The 21,723-nt window shown below is 47.4% G+C and overlaps 1 protein-coding gene across 1 annotated transcript in view; it reads right to left on the bottom strand.

The window, feature by feature from the left end:
- The window catches only part of ASB18 (ankyrin repeat and SOCS box containing 18), a gene marked incomplete at both ends in the record, with an annotated part of 60,041 nt that overhangs the window by 15,657 nt on the left and 22,661 nt on the right, over nt 1-21,723 (bottom strand). The window contains 6 exon segments of the mRNA XM_080689293.1: nt 11,004-11,136; nt 11,139-11,210; nt 11,213-11,251; nt 11,254-11,268; nt 14,244-14,305; nt 14,307-14,364. Coding sequence (XP_080545419.1) covers nt 11,004-11,136; nt 11,139-11,210; nt 11,213-11,251; nt 11,254-11,268; nt 14,244-14,305; nt 14,307-14,364 — 379 coding nt within the window.

Raw genomic sequence — 21,723 nt, 5'->3', positions numbered from 1 at the left:
CAGAAGGGCCCGGAGCGTCGTGATCCGGATGTCCTCAGGGGTCCTGGAACAGCCCCTGCAGATAATGAGGGACGACTGTACTTTAGGTGTCTAGTCCCAGATTTCAACCTGCTGCTGGGCCAGAACCAGGAAAGCATTGTCTAATGGTTTTCTTCCAGATGTTTATGCCCGCTTAAGATAATTAGCCCCTCTCAGAGGTCCAACCCCGGCTTGGCTTAGGAATTCTTTTTCATTTAGTTGAGTAGATCATAACAAGACAAAAAAAGAGAGAAAAGCTGTGTGCCTCTCATTAGTAGTTCCATGGAGGAAGCAACTCATTCCTACTTTGCTTTAAATCAAGACAGCTAGAGGCACAAAAAAGAATCGGCACTCAACAAATTCTCATTTTAATTATCTGAGAGTTCAAAAAAAAAAAAGGGTCAGGGGAGGAGTCTGATAATAAATAGGGCGCGGCTGGCAAGTAGCCACTTATGTGCACCGGTAACTTTACTGGAACTTTTCTTTTTGGGAAAACCTCTTCAAAAGCTCCTAGATGAAAGGGCTGATATCCCTTTCTGTGTGTTTCGATTCTGAATTCTGAAGCTCGCCGGTTGGAAGGAAGCACATATAATTTATTTTTTTCTAATCCCAGGAACTCAGAGACTCAAAGGTTTTAAAGTTCTGTGCCCATGGAGAATTGCCGACTAAAAGGGGAGGGAGCAGAGCTGGGTCCCTAGGTGTGGAGACCATTGTCACAAGAGTAAGAAAATGAAATAGCTCTGTATGTAGGTCAACGACCCCCTCTCTACTGAGAGTTAAAAAAAATTAAGGATGACCTAAAATCTACTATGTATAAAAAGATTGCCGAGAAAGCAGCTCTTTCTTGTCAAAGTGATAATGTTTATACTCCCTGAAGCTGGACCTCCTCGCAGTCTAACTTTAGGGGACTCTTTAGAGCTGAAAAGCCCGGTCGAACCCTCAAGTCATTCTGACATCTATTAACTTTTCATCCTTCAAGGTAGTTGGCTACGTTATTGTAGAGGTGTTCAATGGAGTCTGCCAGCATTCCCCATTATAATCATTGATACGGAGGGGTTCTAAGTCAGCGGCTTTGCAGGAAAGCCCCAACTTCTGCCTTATTCATCACTCAACTTTTCCCCAATGACCAAGACTTAAATGAGTCAAGACTCCCAAGTTAAACAAAGGAAAGATTCAGAGAGAGGGAGAGGGAGAGGGAATTGCAGATGAAAAGATGAACCCAAAGAGAAGAAAGAGGAGGAGCAAGAAGAAGATGGAAGAAAAGAGATAAAAAACCCAGTTAATACAAAGACATCTTCAGAGCCCTTATTAAACAATGCCCTAGACCTGTATGATTGTTTAAAGCCAACAGAAGAGCCGGGCGTGGTGGCGCACGCTTGTAATCCCCGCTCTTGGGAGGCAGAGACAGGAAGATCGCACAGGTTCGAAGCCAGCCTCGGCTACTTAGTGAGGCTCTCAGCAACTTAGTGAGACCCTGTTTCCAAATAAATTATAATAGGTCTGGAAGTGTAGCCCAGAGGTTCCATCCTCAGTAACACACACACACACACACACACACACACACACACACACACACACACACACACAGAAGCCAGGAAATTAGTTTCTACTGCACACTGTATAAGCTGAGATTCTCCAGTGGTGTGTGCAGGGTCCCAGCGCCTCATGGTCCAAGTGTAAGCGTCTCAGTCTGTCACAAGGGCTCCTGTCAGGATGCACAGGGCTTTGTGCTTGTCTTGTTCTCTGAGTAGGTGCTGTATTCTCATTCTTATCTAACAGCAATATTTTTCTAATAAAAACAAAGCAAAAATGTTTCTTTCAAATAACTATTTAAGACTTACAGAAGTATTCTGAAGATAGTACATAAAGTTCCTGAATACCTTTCACCCAGGTTCCCTTGAACTTAAAATGTTATACGATACGGTGCATTTGTCAAAAATTAAATGAACACTGGTGCTCCATGATGTACTGAGCTGAAGACATTTGGACTTCACCGGTTCTCCCACAGGCGTCCATGGTCTGTTCTAGTGTCCAGCCAAGGACAGCACGCAGCACCCAAGTTCTCTGAACAAGAGCAAGACAAACTAAGCCGTGCTGTTTGGGGATGAGGAGCATGGCGTATACTTAGGCACGGGATATCAGTCAAGTGGATTATATTTTCCATAGGCACGCGTTACAATGGGAAATTATATTCTTGACTAAAACGTTATGCCAGATAAACCACGAATCACAGATGACCATAAAATATGGAGATAAAGGAGGAAACAGCAAATTAATTTAAAACAGTGAAATATTGTTTCAGTTCCCACAAAATAGACAAAACAGTTGTCCTCGAGTCTCCAGCAATCCCAGTCCTTACCTACGTTATCCCTACCGTGCAGCGAGTGCTCTGCTAAGCATTTGCTTTCATTAATTAATTTACTGTTCAAACCATCCTATGAGGTCAACACAGTTATTACCCCTATTTTATGGTGATAACATGGAGACACATATAGACTCAGTAATTTATCCAAGATCACACAGATAGTAAATATTGAAACTGAGGCTCAAACCAGGCTTCGCATGTGGTAACACAAGTGCTGTGGATCTTAAGTGGTATGGTATAGAAATCAGCTCAGAACTGAAAGCAGTCAAGGTTGAACTCGCTCCCCAACATGAAAGGCAGACATTGACTTTCTTGACCTCCCAAGGGCTTGTGGGCTCACTGGGATGCGATGAGCCAGGCGGGGCCCGGGGACTTCTCCAAATTACTGAGCTGAAGCTGGATCTCCAGAAGCCAAGGTGCCCAGTATTCACAGGGCAGGGTACGGGAGGGGGTCATGGAGAAATAACTCTGCGGAGGGTGCCATGAGCGTTCACTGAGTGCTGATTAGTGTGTGTATGTAAGGAAATGACTTATGGCTCTGGAAAGAAGCACCTTAAAGGATGGGGGGGACAGTGCCTTTGGGATGCCCAGGCCCAGAAGTAGTGTTAACAGCCAGAGCATAAAACCTCATGGGGGGCCTACTGAGAAGAGTGCTGTCTAGGAGCAAAGAAAAACCACAATAAGCCTATGTGAAACAACACTCGAATCCCGCCTAGCAAAGCTTAAAAGAAACGTCCAAAGGATCAAACCCTTTCCAAGTAACTATACCCTAAGAGTGGACATCAAGAAGATGAATAGGAGCCGGCGTGGAGGCGCATGCTTGTAATCCCAACATTCGGGAGGCTGAGACCAGAGGATCGAGGTTCTCAGACAGCCTCGGCTACTTAGCGAGGCCCTCTGCAACTCAGTGAGACCCTGTTTCAAAATAAAGAATAAAAAATAGGGCTGGGGGTGTAGCTCGGAGGTCGAATGCCCCTGGGTTCCATCCCCAGATCTTAAAAAAAAATATGGATAGGAATACAAAGATAATCTGGCACCCAATGGGGGGGAAAAAAAAACAAGAGAAAATCAATCAATCAATCCTGAAATGGCGCAGACGGTGGAATTAGGAGGTGGGGACTCTGAAGCAACTGCTCTGTCTTCATATGTGTGGGGAATGGAAGAAAGACAGAGCGTGTTAAGTTAAAAATCCCTAAGATTGGGCTTCTAAAGCGGAAAGCACAGGGTTTGGGATGAAGAATAACTAGATGGTCTTAATGGGAGATTCAGGTTTTTCAGAAGAAAAGATAAACAAAGCACAGATAGAAAAAAATGACTGACCCCAACAAACACGAGCTTCAGTGAGCTGTGGACAACTTCAGATGGTGGGATGTGTGTGTAAAGATCAACGCCCGGAGCCCCAAGGAGAGAGGGCGCTGGGCGGAAAAAACACGAAGAAATACATCACTGCCAGCATTTTTCTAGGTCTCACAGATAAAGAGAAGCACAGCATGGCACATCATTACCAAATTGCTTCAAATCAGGGAAAAGCAGAAAATATTAAAGTAAACAATTATGCATTAGGTACGAAAGAACAGAGACAAGGGGCAGCAGATTTCTCATTAAAAAATTCAAGTTAGAAGACAGTGGAGCCAAGCTGGGTTTGGTGGCGCATGTTTGTAATCCCAGCATTTGGGAGGCTGAGACAGGAGGATCACGGTTTGTGGACATGCCTCAGGTACTTAGGCCCTCCACAACTTAGTAAGACTCTGTTTCAAAAATAAAGAATAAAAAATAGGACTGGGGGTGTAGCTTGGAGGTAGAATATCCCTGAGTTCCATCCTAGTACCTAAAAAAAAAAAAAAATAGACAGTGGAGCCATGTATTTAAAGCACAAGAAGAGGCTGGGCGTGGTGGCCTACGCTTGTAATCCCCGCGCTTGGGAGGCTGAGACAGGAGGATGCACAGGTTCGAAGCCAGCCTCAGCTACTTAGTGAGGCTCCCAGCAACTTAGCGAGACCCTGTTTCCAAATAAGATATAAAATAGGTCTGGGAGTATAGCCCGGAGATAGAGAGCCTCTGGGTTCCACCCTCAGTACCACACACACACACACACACACACACACACACACACACACACAGCACAAGAGGAAGGAAGAGAAGAAAGAGAAGGAAGAGAGAGAAGGAGATGGAGGGAGAAGGAGATGGAGGGAGAAAGGGGGAATGGGAAGAGAAGAACAAAAACTGTCAGTCCTGAATTATCTTTCTAGCAAAAATACTTTTCAAACACTCAGGTGAAATAGCCTTCTTCCAACATATAACTGCTGAAAGAATTCACCTCTAGCAAATATTCATTATAAGAAATAATAAAGTCCTCAAGCAGAAGGAAAACGATGCAGGTGAAACCTTGGATTTACACAGAGCAATGAAGGAGACCGAAAGTGATAACTACATGGGTAAAAACTAAAACTTTTTTTCCTCTTATCTTAATACATTTAAAAGATAATTGACTGTGTAAACAGAATGATAACAACATATTGTGGTACTTGAATATAGAAGTAAAATGTATTATACCAGTATCACAAAGGCCAGGAGAAAAGAAATGGAAGTCTACTGTCATGTGATTTTTATACTACCCGTTACATTTTACTTGAGGGCAGATTGTGATAGGGTAAAAATGTATATTATAAGCCTTAAAGGAATCACTATAACAATGCAATGAAGAGTTATATTTAATAAATCAAAAAGGAGAATTATGAAAAATATTAAGTTTAGAAGGCAGAAAAAGAAGATAAAGAAAACAAAGAATAGGTGCAGCAAATAGCCCAAGTGCTAGGTGTTTGCTTTGGATCTAACCGTATCAAAATTACATTAAATATAAATGATCTATGCACCAAATTAAAAGGGGGAGACTGTCAGATTGAATATAAAAGCAAGATATAATGATCTGCCCCCAAGAAAGCCACCTAAAAATAGACACAAGTAAGTTAAAAGTGTGGTGGGTAATGGCCAGTGTGGTGAGTAGACTCTGGCATGATCTCCTGGTGATTCTACCGTAAATAACCTTCTAGTATTCATGCTATTATCCTCTCCCTTGAATGTGGCTGGGACCTGTGACTTTCTTCTAACCAATAGACGATGGCAACGGTAAGAGAAGATTGTTCTGTGAGTAGGTTGCAAAGCATTGTAACTTCCATCTTGCTAGCAGAACTCTATTGTATTCCTAGCTTACACACTTGAAGTAAATCTCCATATTATAGGGGCTCACATGGCAAGGCCTATGGCTTGTTTATGTCTCTCCCAAATTCACATGAAACCGAATCCTCAATGCAACAGTAGTGTGTGTGTGTGTGTGTGTGTGTGTGTGTGCGCGCGCACGCGTCTAGGAAGTGACCAGGTCATAAGAGTTTTGCCCTTACAGATGGAATTAGTGTCTTTATCAAAGGACTTGAAGGAACAAGTTCATTCCTTCCGTCTCCTCTGCCCATGTAAAGATGCAGCCACAGGCACCATCTTGGAAGCAGAGAGCAAGCCCTCACCAGATACTGAATCTGCTGACACCTTGATTTTATACTTTTCAGCCCCTAGAATTGTGACACATAAATTTCTGTTATTTATAAATTGCCTAGTCTATGATATATTTTAAAAAAAATAGCAGTAGGAATGACATAAGATAGTAAGGAATGAAAGAGAGTCTTGGTCCAATAGTCAGCCAGGAACTGAGACCCCCCCCCCCCCCAGTCCTTGAGGAACTGAATTATTCCAATAATAACATGAATTCAGCACAGATCCTTCCTCACTTTTCCCGTCAGATTAGACTCTCGGCCTTGTCACTTAGAATGCAGTCTTTGGAGAACCTATAAGTCAGAAGACCTAGATACTAGCTAAGTCATGGCTGGACTCCTGACCCACAGGATGTGAGCTGATAGATGTGTGTTGTTCTAGGTCTCTAAGCTCATTCTCTTTTATGACATAGCAACAGATTACTAATGCAGACTGAAATAATCAAGCACTCATCTAACTAAAGTAATATCAACAGCAGAAGAGCTGTCTTAATACAGGTTTCAGACCAAAGAATATTACTAGAAGGTAAGAAAATCATTTTATAAGGAGAAAGAGGTCAGTTCTTCAGGAGGACAGGATAATGCTAAATATATACCTACCTAACAATAGAGCTTCAACATATGTGATGCAAAAGCCGACAGAATCACAAGGAGAAATGAACAAATGTGCAATTATAGTCAGAGTTCAACACCATGTTTTCAGTAGCTGATAGAGTACGCTGAAGTCTCAAATAACACAACTAGGTAACTTGATTAAGTATCATACAACGCTCTATTCGACAATTGCAGAATAGTCTTTCTTTTCTAGTGTACAAAGATAATTCACCATGATAGAACATATTTGGGACTAAAAATAAGTTTCAGTAAACTTATAAGGACAAAAGTCATACAAGATAAGTTCTCTAAGTGCAATGATCAAATTAGATATCTAGAAAGATATCTAATATCAGATATCTGATATCAGAAAGATATAGAAAAAAATCCCCAAGCTTTTGAAAACTAAATAATATACTTTAATCCATAATTCAAAGGAAAAATAAAAAGAGAAATTAGCATTTTAAACTGACTGAAAGCTGGATGTGGTGGCGCACGCCTGTAATCCCAGTGCTTGGGAGGCTGAGACAGGAGGATCGCACAGGTTCAAAGCCAGACTCAGCTACTCAGTGAGACCCTGCTTCCAAAAAAAAAAAAAAGTATAACATAGGTCTGGGAGTATAGCCTGGAGGTAGAAAAGTCCCTGGGTTCCACCACCAGTACCACAAATAAGTAAATAAATAAATAAATAAATAATAAACTGATTGAAATTAAAAGTATAACATATCAAAATCTGTGGATTTTAGCAAAATAGTATGTAAAGGACATATATACTACTAAAACCCTATATTTGAAGATAAGAAAATTCTCTCATCAATGATATTAGCTTCTACCTTAAGAAATTAGAAAAAGATGAACAACTGAAATTCAATATAAGCAAAGAAAGGAAAATAATAGAGGTCAGAGTGGAAATCAACAAAACAGAGGAGAGAAAACAGTAGATAAGGTCAATGAAACCAAAAGCAAGACTGGGGTGGGAGGAGACACGTTCCAGTATCATGAACTAGAGACGTGGTCTTGCTACAGATCCCAGAGCTCACAGGAGAATAAGGAGGACGGGCTTTATGCCAATGTATTCAACAACCTAGTTGAAAGAGGTGAATCTCAAAAGAAAGAATACACGCATGTGGTTCTCTGTCCAGGAAAGACATTGAGTCTGTAGTTAGAAGCCGGTCACAAAGAAGGTTCTATACACAGATAGCTTCAGTGAGGAACTGTACCAATATTTAGGAACACTAAGGTCTTCCAGAAAAGAGAGAAAAGGTGAGAACATTTCTCAGATTATTAGTGAGGCCAACATTACTCCGATACCAAAACCAGACAGACATTACAGGAAAAGAAAACTATATAGATCAATATATTTCTTGGAAACAAATGCAGATATTTAAAAATCACAGAAAATCAAACCCAACTATCTATCTATATCTATATCTGTCTGTCTGTCTGTCTGTCTGTGAATATCCAGAAATGCATGGTTGGTTTAATATTTGAAAAATCAATGTAAATTATCTCCATATACATAAGAAACATTTACGAAAGCTCAGTATCTATAATACAGACTTTCACCAAGGAAGGATTAGAAAGGAGCTTTCTCCCTTTGAAAAAGGGAAATCTAAAAGTTACATCTAATACTTTACTTAATGATGGAAGACACAACATACTTTCAGATCAGAAACAAGGAAATTTGTCTGCTCTTACCATGTGTGTGTGTGTGTGTGTGTGTACACGCACGTGCCTGTGTGTGTTACTGGGGATTGAACCTAGGGGCATTCTACCTCTGAGCTATATCCCCAGTTTTTATTTTATTTTATTTTTATTTATTTTTTTGTGGTACTGGGGATGGAACCCAGGGGCTTTCTACCTTTAAGCTACACTCCCAGACCTATTTTTTTAAAAAATATTTTATTTGGAAATAGGATCTCACTAAGTTGTTGAGAGCCTCACTTAAGTAGCCGAGGCTGGCTTCGAACTTATGCGCTCTCCTGTCTCAGCCTCCCAAGTGCTGGGATAAGAAGCGTGTACCACCACACCTGGCTTATTTTTTGTTTTGAAATAGGGTCTCTCTAGGTTTCTGAGAGTACTGCTCTTTCTGAGCCTGTCCTAAAATCTATGCTTCTGCCATCTCAGGCTCCCAAGTACCAGGATTCCCTGCGTGCCTGCTTTGCCTGGCTTGTTCTTAACACTACTACTCAACATTTCACTGAAGGTTTTAGCTAGCGCAAACGACCAAGTAAAAGTGGAAAAGAAGGCTTTCCAGATTGCAAAAGAAGTCAAACTTTGTGTATTTGCAGATGACATTATTTCCTACATAAATATTCTATGGAACTTATAAAAAGCCACTACAGCAAGCAGTGAGTTGAGCAAGGGTGCAGGATGCAAGATCAACACACAGAAATAAATCATCTAGTAGCTATAGAAATGTCTGTAGACAATCAGAAGTTGAAATTAAGCTGGGGCGATGGTGCATGTTTATTACCTGGTACTTAGGTAGCCCGAGGTGGGAGGGTCACAGGCTTGAGGCCATCCTCAGCAACTTATGAGACCCTGTCTCTAAATAAAAAATAAAATAGGGTTGGGGACATATCTCAGAGGTAGAATGACCCTGCGTTCAACCCCCAGTGCTAAAACAGAAAATAAGTAAAGAAAAGAAATTAAAAAATACTAATTACAATAATAGCATCAAGATAATAGAATAATTAGGGATAAATCTTACAAAATATCTGCAAGCCCTACATGCTAAAATTATAAAACATACCTGAGAGAAATTAAAAGGGATCAAATAAGTGGAGTGTACTGCATTCCTGGAGGTAAGTCTCAATGATTTTATGACGTCAGTTCTCCCCAAATTGACTTTTAGACTCACGGCAGCCACACTGAAAGCTGGCAAGCTATTTTGTAGAAGTTGACCAAGAACCTAAAATCCATATGGCTATGCCAATGGGCTGGAATAACCAAACTACTCGGAAAAAAAAAAAAAAAAAAGAGAACAATTCTTGAGAACGTACACTGCATGGCCTTTGTCTTTGTTATGAAGTGTGGGTATTCAAGACACTGGTGTGGGTGTCAGCGACCTTGGAATCCAGGCAGGGGATGGCTCTCCCAGGGCACCTGGCTGTGCACTTGTCTACACTGGCCAGCTAGCTGACGCCGCACCCGCTGAAGTCTAGGTCTTGGAATAATTACGGTGGAGTAAAAGAAGCCAGACGAAAGAATACCTCCCATGAAGATAAGGTTCTAGAAGTTGCTGCCAATTTATTGACAGTTGTTAGGGTGTAGTGGGAGGAAGGGGCCCTGGGGAGAGTGAACGGGCTCAGGCCCCTCTGGGAGGAGACGAGGTCGTGTCCACTCCGTGGTGGTGGTGGTTTGTGAGTGTACCTAGTCCACGGTCCTCAGATTGCACACTGTAAACGGGTGACACTTGTCGTCCGTGCCCCAGGAAAGCTGCTTTAAAGAAAAAAGAGCAGGCCCGGGTTGGTTTCCTCCTCTGGGGGCCGGGTGGGTCACTCTGAGCTGGGCGGCCCTTCCTTGGCGGCCCTGCCTGGGTGCCTGGGCCGGTGAGGGGGCCAGCAGGGACAGTCCTGGGGATTTGGTTCAATCCCTACACAGAGCCTGAAGGATACTTATCACCCAGGAGCGGGGCTGGCACAGGGACAACTCCCTCAGAGAAACCGAACACAGGCCCCGGGCGGGCGCTGCCCCGCGGCCTCTCCGGGGACTGCAGGGGAGGCTGGCAGGGGAGGCCAGGAGGGGAGGCCGCAGGGGAGGCCGCGAACTTGGAACCGCAGAGCCCTGGGCGGGCGAGGCGCACGGCTCCCCTTCCTGCGGGCCTCGGAAGCCCCCGTCCAAGGAGCCAGTCGTTTATGTCACACTGTGACAATTATTCTGCATAAAATTATCATTAAAAACCCTAATTTTTCAGCCTCCAACCCCGCCAGCGGCCTTTTAGCATTCTCAGGCGCGCGCCTGCGGGCGTGATCAGCTCGCTCATTACCCCGGCGTGGCGCCTCCCTGCTCGCAATCAAGCGCTAATTAACGCGCCGGGCGCCGGGGGGCCGGCAGGTCCAGGCCGGCTCGGAGTGTCCGGCTCTGGGTCTGGGGTCCAGATCTGCGACGCGATCCAGGGCCCTGGGGAAGGGGCCCGGAGCTTGGGGGATCCGGGACCTGGGCGCAATCCAGGGTCCTGGGGAAGGGGAGTTTGGGGGATCCGGGACCTGGGCGCAATCCAGGGCGCTGGGGAAGGGGCCCGGAGCTTGGGGGATCCAGGACCTGGGCGCAATCCAGGGCCCTGGGGAAGGGGCCCGGAGCTTGGGGGATCCGGGACCTGGGCGCAATCCAGGGCCCTGGGGAAGGGTCCCGGAGCTTGGGGGATCCGGGACCTGGGCGCAATCCAGGGCCCTGGGGAAGGGGCCCGGAGCTTGGGGGATCCAGGACCTGGGGAAGGGCCGGGGCAGGCGGGGTGGGTCGGGCGGGGCGGCCCGTGCTACCGGAGCGAGGCGGCTGTACCGCACAGGTGCAGGGGCGCCTGGCCCTCGGCGCTGGGCAGGTCCGGGTCCGCACCGTGCTGCAGCAGCCGCCGGGCGCAGGCCGTGTGGGCGCCCAGGCAGGCCTCGTACAGGCGCCTTGGCCTCCGGGGCTGGCATCGGGGTGCGCGCCGCGGCCAAACAGGTGGCGCACGCAGGCAGTGTGGCCGCGGCCGCAGGGATGCTCAGGGGCGTGGTGAGCTCGCCCTTTACTCCAAGGTCCAGAGGCCTGGGAGGAGGAGAGGCAGGGCTGCCGGGATGGGGATAGGGGCGTGGTCATTCAGGCCCGAGGAGGGTGCCGCCATGACTTAGTGGTAGGCACCCGGTGTGCATGGAGTGACTTAGGCAGCGAGACGAGCTGAGAGACACAGGGATCAAGAGACAGACAGGCCGGAGAGAAGGGAGAGACCGAGGGCTTCAGCTGAGCCAGAGAGATGGCGCCCGGGCGTTAAGAAGCAAGAGGGTTTTGCCAAATGTGGGGAAGCGGCGGCTCAAGGAGTTAAAGGCTGACGGAGCAGGAGGTACAGTGGGAGAATCCAAGCGCAGAGTCAGTTTCCTCTCTGAACCGAGGCAGGAGAGCGGGCTGTGGAAATTTCCAGCCTTCGGTTCTCTGGGGTTGAGTGCCCAACTTGGCCCTTGATCATTAAGAGGAGACCGACAGACAAAGCAAACTGACCCCCATCGCCAAACTGACCCCCATCGCCAAGGTTCCCCAAGAAAAGGCCGGGGAGAAAGTTGGGCTCTCTTGGAAGCTGAGTTTCAGAAGGACGCTTTGATGCGCGGTCCACATTCAGCGCGCTGGTTTGTTTCTTTGCGCTTGTAGGGGTGCGTGTGCGTGTGCAGGGTTGCTCTTTCTTGAAGGATGAATGAGCAGGTGCAATACATTTCACTTCTCTGCCAACTTTGGTGCTTTCAAAAGGCCCGTGGAAGGCTGTTAGCGGGCAGAAGCACTCGTGGAACTGGGGGAGGGGTCCCTGGTGAATTCACATCAAGGGGCGGGAAGGCCTTTAGAAGGTGGAGGAATCGATCCGGTGGCCGTAATGAGCTGCTGAGGAGACCCTTTGCGCGGGCCACCTCCATCCCCAGGCCCATGCTGTGCGGTTTTGAAAGGCCACTCATTAATTACCTACCTGCATGTGGTACAGAATTCCAGGCTGCCCCTCATCCCAAAGGCCCAGCCTGGAGCTGGCTGCCCAGTGGGTGGGAGGCGGGGGCCTGTGCCCCTGCTCTGGATGATGGTGGCCGGGGGCCTGGGGACAGGGTCCTCCTTGGGGTTGGACTGCCTTCCCCAGTGCAGCCTGGGTCTGAGTTGGAGGGGGAGGAAGATGTCACCCTTAGTGATACCAAGGACCTACCATCCTGCAGGAACCAACTCTTGATCTCTGATTCTATTTATTTTCCTGAGATATGCAGTCCACTGACTGACTTCTCCAAGGCCTGCTAAGTCCCCAGCCCCACTATACCTTCCCGGCAGCTCTGTTTGCCCGTCTTCACTTTCCCTGTAGACAGATGGGAAGGGCCGCAGTGGGCATCGGGCTCAGCCGGCCCTGGGTGGGAATCCCCAGAAGAAAGCCCAAGCTACTTCCCATAATTCCTACCCCAGCCCCGTGCTGCCACCAGGAGGGACATGGGGTGGGGCTTCTGTCCATGGGGTGCATCCCCCAAACATGAACTGCCCTGTGCCAACCCCTCCCGGGACTGCGTGGCCCAGCACTGGGCACAGGGAGGCCCGAGGGTCTGGTCACTGTGAACCTCTGTGTATAATCAGCACACTCTCCCCGCCACTGGCCCAGCAGAGGAGCTGGAACTGGCCACCAGGGAGTCTTCAAGAGGGGTGGGGTGGAGGGGCAGCTGGCAGAACCGGCACAGCTGCTGTTTGTAGACAGAGGCTGCAGGGAATCAGGCAGCTCAAGATTCAGCCAGGCTGTGGGGGCGCACGCCTGTCATCCCAGTGTTTGGGAGGCTGAGACAGGAAGCTGGCAGGTTCGAGACCAGCCTCAGCAACCTAGCGGGACTCTCAGCAACCTAGTGAGAACCTGTCTCAAAACAAAACAAAATATACAAAGGGCTAGGAGCGCAATTCGGAGGTAGAATGCCCCTGAAATTCAAATTTAATCATCAGTACCCCCCTTACCCCCCCAAAAAAAATAAAGAAAAGTGGAGATTCAAGCAGCTCTGAGCTGCCTCTCTTTCCTCTCTTCCTAGGTCACATAAAGCCTTGGCCCGGTGCAAGTGTGCGTGTGTCCAGGACTGGGAAACACGTGGCTAAAATCCCTGGGCTCGTTTCTCAGCACCACAAAGACAGACAAGCAGACGCGGGTCAGTGTGGAACAGGCAGCGCTCATGGTGGTCTGAACAGAAACAGGCGAAGGGGGAGTCCCAGAAGGCTCTTCTGGGCGGGGAGCCCTGATGGAATCCACACCTGCCTTCCCTGTAGGCCTGCCTGCCTCATTGCTCTGTGTTTTGGGTTCATTCTCTCCCGGTGTGAGTTATAAACAGAACCACGTTGATTCCTTGAGCATGGACCTTCCACATCCCTTGCCTGCCTGAGCTCACAGGTCAGAAACACAGGACACTGGCCCCTGGCCCAGGGACAGCAGGTTCTCAAATTCCCATTGTCTGGCAGAGCTGTGGTGGATTCTGACACAGGAGCTCAGGTTGGGTGGGGCATCCTGTGCGGACTGCCAGCCCCAAGTGCAGGGCTCCCTAGTGGGGGCGAGGGAGGCGTCTCTCCACTGGGGGGTCTGCTTGCCTGCCTAGCACGTGCTACCCCAGACAAACTTGGCGTGAGGACCCCTGGTTGCTTTCCCTTTTCTTCCTGGCTTCTTTGGGTTGGAGGAGGAGGAGCTGCTGAGAGCCCCAGGGCTCTCCCAGTGTCCCAGTCTCCCCTTGGTAGCCGTGGTGCTCAGAGATTCAGAGAAAGACCTTGCACAGAGCCGCGTGCCAGGGCCTGACTCTCCTCCTGCAGAGCCGCCTCCCTGGTGCCAAGTGTAGGTGTGGCAGATCAGTGCCTAGCCGAGGCTCCTTTTCAGGGCAAGAGGTCTGTCTAGAATCCTTACACGAGCATTTCTCACCAATGGTGTTACCTTCCCAGTAGCATTTCTCACATCCCATCACCCAAACCTACACCTATGGACCCAGGCCACAAGCAGGTGCTAGTAGTCTTTTAAAAATACAGAAATTACTTTAAAGGAGCAAGGGTACCTGGCAGCCCGAACGTGGCTGGGCATGTCACCTGCCGTTCCATCTCATCCTTACAGATCTCAGACCACACTGGCATCCTGGAAGAAGCGGTGCACGAGAGTCTGAAGATGGCCCAGGTCTCCTGCAATGAGGGCGGCGTGGAACCTGGGCTCCAGGGATCCTATTTAAGTTGAGGCTCTTTTTCCATCTTCTGAAAGATCTGAAGTTTTCTGCTGACTGGCTTCGAGCATCTCTCCATTGCAAAGCCGTGGATTGCAGAACAGCTCTTCAGGGAGCAAAAGATGGTCTTACGGACTGTGAGCTATTTCTATAGTCATTCCTCCATTGTCCTCCGGTTGGGCCTGATGGCAGAGTATTTGTAACTCCTGTGCACTGTGATGTGATCATGGTTACTTGATATGACCAGGTCATGTGGCCACTGAGATGCCCCAGTGCTCGGCCACCCCTGTGATTATATAGATGCTAACTCCAGAGAAAGACACATCTGTCCGTGTCAAAACTGCTCTCCACGCGTCGGGGGCAGACGGCCAGCGCACACGTTTAATTGTGACGGTCTCTTCTCTTTTATCCTGCTGTCTGAGCAGAGGACTGCCCAACCTTAAACGGCACCGAGTGTACCTGCTTGTAGAGGTCAAGGGACTAACTTGTACATATGGCATCGAAGCCCAACATGCTTAGCAACACATAACATCCCCCGGTTGAAAGAGATGTGCTATATTTAGGATTGGGAATGAAACCCTTAAACTCTAGAGGAAGGAAGTAGCCATTTGTGCTACATCACATTACTTGCTATTTAAATGTTATAATATCTACTCCTGATAACTGTCAGAAGGAAGTGGCGTGGCCAGGACTCCACCAATGAGGGACCACACTGTGAGTAGAGCCCACGTGTGGGGCTCCCGTGCCCAGAATCCAACCTCCGTCCATGGTGCCATGCTGCCTGGATTCTAGAAGCATCCAGTAGTATCTGCTGGGACCTGGGACAACGCTCTCACCACCAGAGAGGGCTCTCTGCTGCCTGGGGTGTAGTTTCTCTGCTAGGCAGGTGGTGCTGGTTGGTACCCGGCTCTTAGGGGACCACAGCTAAAAAGCATCTGCCTTCTCTAGTCGGTCTCCTGCCTGCCCACGTTTTGTATCGCTTGGCAACTAAGAATGGTTTCTGCATTTATGCTTGAAAGAAAAAAAAAGAAAAGCAATAATATTTCACGACGTGAAAATTACAGGAATTCAGATTTCAGTGCTGGGGCCCCACTACGCTCATTCTTTTATATGTCATCTGTTGTTGCTTTTGAACTTAGTTTTTTTTTTTTTTTCCATAATGCTGGGTCTTGAACTCAGGAGCATTTTACCTCTGAGCTACACGCCCAGCCCAATCTTTTTATGTTAGAACAAAGTCTTTAAGTTGCTGAGGCTGGTCCCAAACCTGTGATCCTCCTGTCTCAGCCTCCCAGATACTGGGATTATAAGCAAGCGTGTGCCACCATGCCTGGCTCTGCTTTTGAACTTATAACGAAGAGGTTGAATAGTTTTGATGGTGACTGTATAAACCACAAAGCTGGAAATGTTTGTTAACCAGCTCTTTGCAGAAAAAGAATGGACCCCTTGTCTAGAAGTTAAGAGATTGCCCAAACTCTCCCAGCAAACCCTAATTTATAATTCTTTTTTTGTGGTACTGGGGATGGAACCCAGGGACATTCTACCTCTGAGCTACACCCCCAGCCCTATTTTTTATTCCTTATTTTGAAACCGGGTCTCACTGAGCCACAAAGGGCCTCACTGAGTAGCTGAGGCTGTCTGTGAACCGCGATCCTCTGGTCTCAGCCTCTTGGATGCTGGGATGACAAACGTGTGCCACCACGCCTGGCTCTTTGTTTATAATTCTTATATATAAATCACTTTCACCTGAAATAGGCCAGGCTTCTCGCTCCTGCCTTGCAGGGTCTCTTCTTGCTTTCTGGCCACTGCTTCCTTGTTTCTGTGCCCTCCACTGAGCGGATCTGCTCTGAGGGCTGCAGCAGCCCCAGGAGAGAGGCCAGCTGGAGCCTGGTCACCAATGGCCGGGCTCTGTACAGCGGTGCCTGGTTGGGAGGTTCCATGGGAGAGACCGGGAATTCCCAAAGGCATCCTCTGAGGTCTGGTGGCTGGTGAGTTTCTTCAAGTGGCTGAGAATTGACTCCGATCTCTACATCATTTGCTCAAGACAACAAATGCCACAATTAAAAAAATGAATTGTAACAGTTTTTTTTTGTGGTACTGATGATTGGATTCAGGGGCATTCTACCTCTGAACTACACCCCCCAGCCCTGTTTTTTATTCTTTATTTTGAAACAGGATCTCACTAAGTTGTAGAGAGCCTCACTAAGTAGCTGAGGCTGGCCATGCACCTGAGATATTTCTCTCTCAGCTTCCCAAGTATGCCTGGCTGTAACAGTTTTGTTTTGCTTTGATTTTACTACTATTGTACCACAGGTCAATTGTCCCCAAATCTGATATCTGAGATGCTTCAAAATCTGAAACATTGTGTGCATGTAGGTCCCCACCATCTTTTATCCCATTAAGATTTATGATACAATGCACTAATAAAAATTAAAGGAAAATCTGAAGCATCTTGAGTGTGATGCTCATATGACTTTGGGATCTTAGAGCATTTCAGATTGTGGATTAGGGATATTCAACAGGTAAAGTCTATGCTCATAATCCTGAACCCAAAACCTCTTAAAATCAGAAACATTTTGGTTTCAAGTATTTCAGATAAAAATACTTGTTATTTGTTACAGTTAAGTTCAAGCTGTAAGTAAAGCCCACTTTTTCCACATATTGTAAATCACATATGATACACACAAATGCACTTTTCATTTCTTGTTTTTTCCACACCAGGAAGTTGGATTGGGCCAATACGATTGATTCCCGCTGTCCTTTCCCTGACCACTGGTATTGCAGTAAGGAAAAGGGTCAGGAGGGCTCTGCCTGGACAGAGGAAGAACAGCAGGGCACAGAGCCAAGAGAGTGGAGCCCAGACATTGGCCCAGGGAGGTGTGACTCGCAGCCACCACCCTCACTGCCAGCACAAGAGCTGCGGCCCCGGGATCTCGGGCCTCAACTGAGCAAACAGCACGGAAGCAACAGGAAAACAGATTTGAACCAAGCACTAGAGTTTATCAGGGCAGCACATGCTTGGCCACAGCCCAGCTTCCTGACACCTCTCATCCCAGCGTCCCTGTTCCTTGATATCTTTCTGCACGCAGAAGCTGCCCTGTGACTCTGCTGGGAAATCTGCACAGAGGGGTCAGTCCCCAGCCAGACCACATCTGCCGGTCAGCTATTTCTGAGAGTGACCAGGGCTCTGGGCTGCCCCTTCCCTGATACTTTCTGTGACAAAGGGAAGCCTGGCAACCTCATTATAGACCTGATTCCAGGCACCAGTGTGTGTGTGTGTGTGTGTGTGTGTGTGTGTGTGTGTGTGTGTGTGTGCGCGCGTGTGTGCGCGCGCAGACCCAAGGCCTGGAGGTTTCCTCCAAATGGTCAAACCCACACCGCTCCACAGAGGAGGTTGCAGGATGTGCCCCTGGGAGGGATGTGGCTCTCTGTGTGTCTGGGCTGCCTTTATACAGGCAGATCAGGGGCCTGGCTGGGCCTTAGCAGAGGGCTCATCCCGGAGAGGGACAGCTCTGGCTGGGCGTCGGGGGCCATGTGGCCACCAGTGGTAGCTGCTCTGTTTATTTCAATAGCAATATTAATGTGCTTGGATATTTCATTTCTCCCAGCATACCGCTGTCCTATCTTAATTTTTTTCCCCATGGCACTGGGGATTGAACACATGGGATTCTACTCCCGAGCCACACCCCCAGTCCTATTTTATTGTTATTTTTGAAACAGAGTCTCACTAAGTTGATGAGAGTCTCACTACTTGCTGAGACTGTTCTCAAATCTGCAATCTTCCTATTTTGGCCTCACGAGCACTAGGATTACAGGTGTGCACCACTATTTCTAGCTAACCATCTTACTTTTCTAAGGCTGATTATTTATAAGATAATAAATCTCTGAAAGTCTTATTCAAGCACAACTATGATAGGATCTAACTTGAGTTTGTATTTCACTTTGGAGGATGTTTTTGTACCTGGCATAACCTCTCATTGGATATTTTTAAAAGGAGTGAGACTCTGGAGGTAGGTCCAGGGATAAAATCCACTCCACATTGCATTCTATGCTAACTTTAGTTTTCCATGTGTTTTTGTCAACAATGCCCTAAATATTCCGCGTGATTTCAGTAGGGGAGAAGCAGTCAAGAATAGACTTGGTTTTTTGTGAGCACTTTAAAATAGCTCATGGTAGAAGACAATGTTGCCACAGCAGAGAACTAACTGCCTTCCTTCCTTCCTTCCTTCTCTCCTTCCTTCTCTCCTTCTTTCCTTCCTTCCTTCCTTTTTCTTTCTTCTGCAAGAAAGACTATCACATTCAACCAACCAATCAACCTGAAAACGAACCTATTTATTCATATTTTCATTTGATCAACATGTACACAATCTATGTTTTAGAGTGTGTTGTGCAGATTCAGAGGCTAACCCTGCAATACCCCCTGCTCTGGTCTGCGTTCTTGCAGCTATGACCTAAAAGACTGACCATGCAACATAGAGGAACGATTTATTTCTTATGGGCTTTGAGTTTAGTCCACGTGAGGCTGCCTCTTGGATCTCAGAGCAGGCCAGCGGGAAGCAGAGAAGGAGAGCGTGTGGGCGGTGCTCACAGGGTGGAGGCCGGAAGCAAGAGAGAAAGCAGGGGAGGAGGAGGAGCTGTGTAACCCCCAAGAACCCGTCCTCCAGCCACATCCTACCGGCCTACCAGGTTCCCTCCAGGTAAACCCATTACAATGGCTTTATCCACTGCTGGGATTCCAGCCTTCGCGACTCCACTATATCAACCCTGAATATTAATCAGTGAGCTCTTTGGGGACATTTTATACCTAACTCCAATACCCCTGCCTGCGAGGACCACACGGGAACATGCAGTGGCCAGACGCTGAACAGTTTCCAGCGTCCTTGGGAATCTGAGCATCATCCTTTTCTGACCCAGTGCTCTTGGGCAGGGAGCTTGCCTACTGCACCCTGTTCTACCCGCCCGTACCTCATCTGGCTTAAGCCACTCTTTTTCTCTAGTTTATCAACTTCATTCTTGTCAGCCTTGTCAAAATCAGTACACAGCTTCAAGATGTAACACAGGTCTCATCTTCTCTGCCAACTTTGGTCCACATGAAAACTTGACTTTTTTTCCAGAGAGAATTTGCAAATGAAGCTGCAGAGCAATTGTCAGTTTTTATTTTTGAGGGATCCTGATAACACGGAATGACCCAAAGATGGGAGTTTTAGTTTTCAAATGGGAAAAGAGTTTGGATTCCTCAGATTCACAAACTTCCCATTAGCCCTGGGAAAGAGCCTTCACTGGATTATGAAAAAGAGGGTTTTCAGACGGGCATGGCGACGCACGTTTGTAATCCAACCTGGGAGGCTGAGATGGGAGGATCGCAGGTTTGCGGCCAGCCTCAGCTACTTAAAGAGGCCATCTGCAACTTAGTAAGACCCTGTTTCCAAATAAAGAATAAAAAATAGGGCCGGGGTACAGCTCAGAGATAGTACTGCAGAAGAAGAATAAGGTACTTTGGAAATATTTGGGAGGACGAGGGTCACTTGAAGCTCTGAGTATCACTGGGGCCAGAGCAAGGTGGACCAGAGAGAGGCATTTGCTCTTGTGACATGGCTGTGTGTTTGTGAGGAGGAGATGTGGGTCACGAGTATGTGTATCTCATACAGTGAGATTCACATACTGTCTGCAGTGGAAAAAGTCATGAAAACTTTTTGGAGAAGATGAAAAAATCATGCATCTTTCTTTGGGAAAATTTGGCTAAATAACTCAAACTGGAGAAATAATACACATGATACCCCTAGTACTGTATTTCAAAACTTGTTTACCAAATGAAATCACCCATGGAGCTTTAAAAACTATTAATGCCTGGACCCAGGCTGAGAGGTCCTGGCATAATAGACTGAGAACCACCGCTCTAAAGAAAAGCCCTGTTTCCTGTCTTCAGCCCATCCTGTACAACATACCCATTGGGCACTTGAATGAACTCACGGGGGGCATTATCAGAAGGGTGGCACGGAGGTCAGGTGTCGTGGAACATGCCTGTAATCCCAGGACCTGGGAGGCTGAGACAGCAGGATCACAGGTGTGAGGACAGCCTTAACAATATAGCATGATTCTCAGCAACCTGTGAGACTCTTGTTTTTAAACAAAAAATAAGAAGAAAAGGGCTGAGGGTGTAGCTTGGAGGTAAAATGTCTTTGGGTTCTATCCCCAGTAACTCTAACACACACACACACACACACACACACACACACACACACACACACGAAGAGTGAGTCATAGCGGTGTTAGATTAAGCCCCTTACTCACTGAGACCCTTGGCTCTGTAGACCTGGGAGTCCTCCCAGAGCCCTCCAGCACCCGAGCTTTGTCTCCCCACTTGACCCCAGTGTTGGCCAGGACTGTGTTCCTTCTGCCCTGCCCCCAGGGGAGCACACAATTACTCCTTTGCTTTTTCTTGGTTGGTTTGTGAATCCTGAGGGTGTGAATGGGTTTAATCTCAGTTTGCACAGCCTCCTTCCTCCTTAGACCTTCCTCTCTCTCTGGTGCCACCATTAAAGTCCTCCCCCTTTCCCTTGTAGTACAGTTCCGAGCTTCCTCAGGCCCCTCAGGGCTTTAGCTTCTACCCCAGGGAGCTGGTCAAAGAAAGAAACTCTTCTAAAAAAAATACAGTGCTGTCCTTCAAAGACAGGGGTTCTGATGCATATAATGTTTTCCAAATAAGTACATTTAATATTTTTGGTTCTTTGGATGAACTATGAAATGGAACCTCTTTGGCGCAGGAGCCTCATTCGTATGAGTGGACCACGCGGGGCACCAAACAACTGTAATCGCTACGATTTTACTACAGAATGTGGGGTCGTTTAGGGAAAGGAAGACAAAAATCCAGGCAGGGGTGGAAGCCCAGCTTGTGTCTGGATGACTGGGCGATCGGACGAAATCTCTCCAATAACGAGATGTGAATATAATTTTGCAAAGGATATTTTTGGGACTTTGATAATAAGCATAATGTTTTGTCCACAGGAAGCACCAAAACTAGTTTTCCACAACCGAGTCGTGTAGCGCAGGTAGCTAATGAGAGGAATTTTTGCCTCTGGATCAAATGAGATGAAAAAAAGGTAGAAATCTACGCGGAGCTTATAATGGGATGCGCCGGTGGTGGTGTCTGAATGGTGATTGTTATTTTCCTGTGACATGGCGATCTTGGCTCCCTGTCACTGAGCTGACAAATGTCCTTCCCCAGCTGCGCTGAGGACCGGCTCTGCGGGCACCCGCAGGAGCACTGCCCAGCCCGTATGTGCACGCGGCCGCTCCGTCTCAGGGGCGGGCTTTTCTGCACTGC

Source organism: Muscardinus avellanarius (genome assembly GCF_963383645.1).
Source record: "Muscardinus avellanarius genome assembly, chromosome: 2".
Lineage (NCBI taxonomy): Eukaryota > Metazoa > Chordata > Mammalia > Rodentia > Gliridae > Muscardinus > Muscardinus avellanarius.
This window is presented reverse-complemented; position numbering and strand designations above follow the sequence as displayed.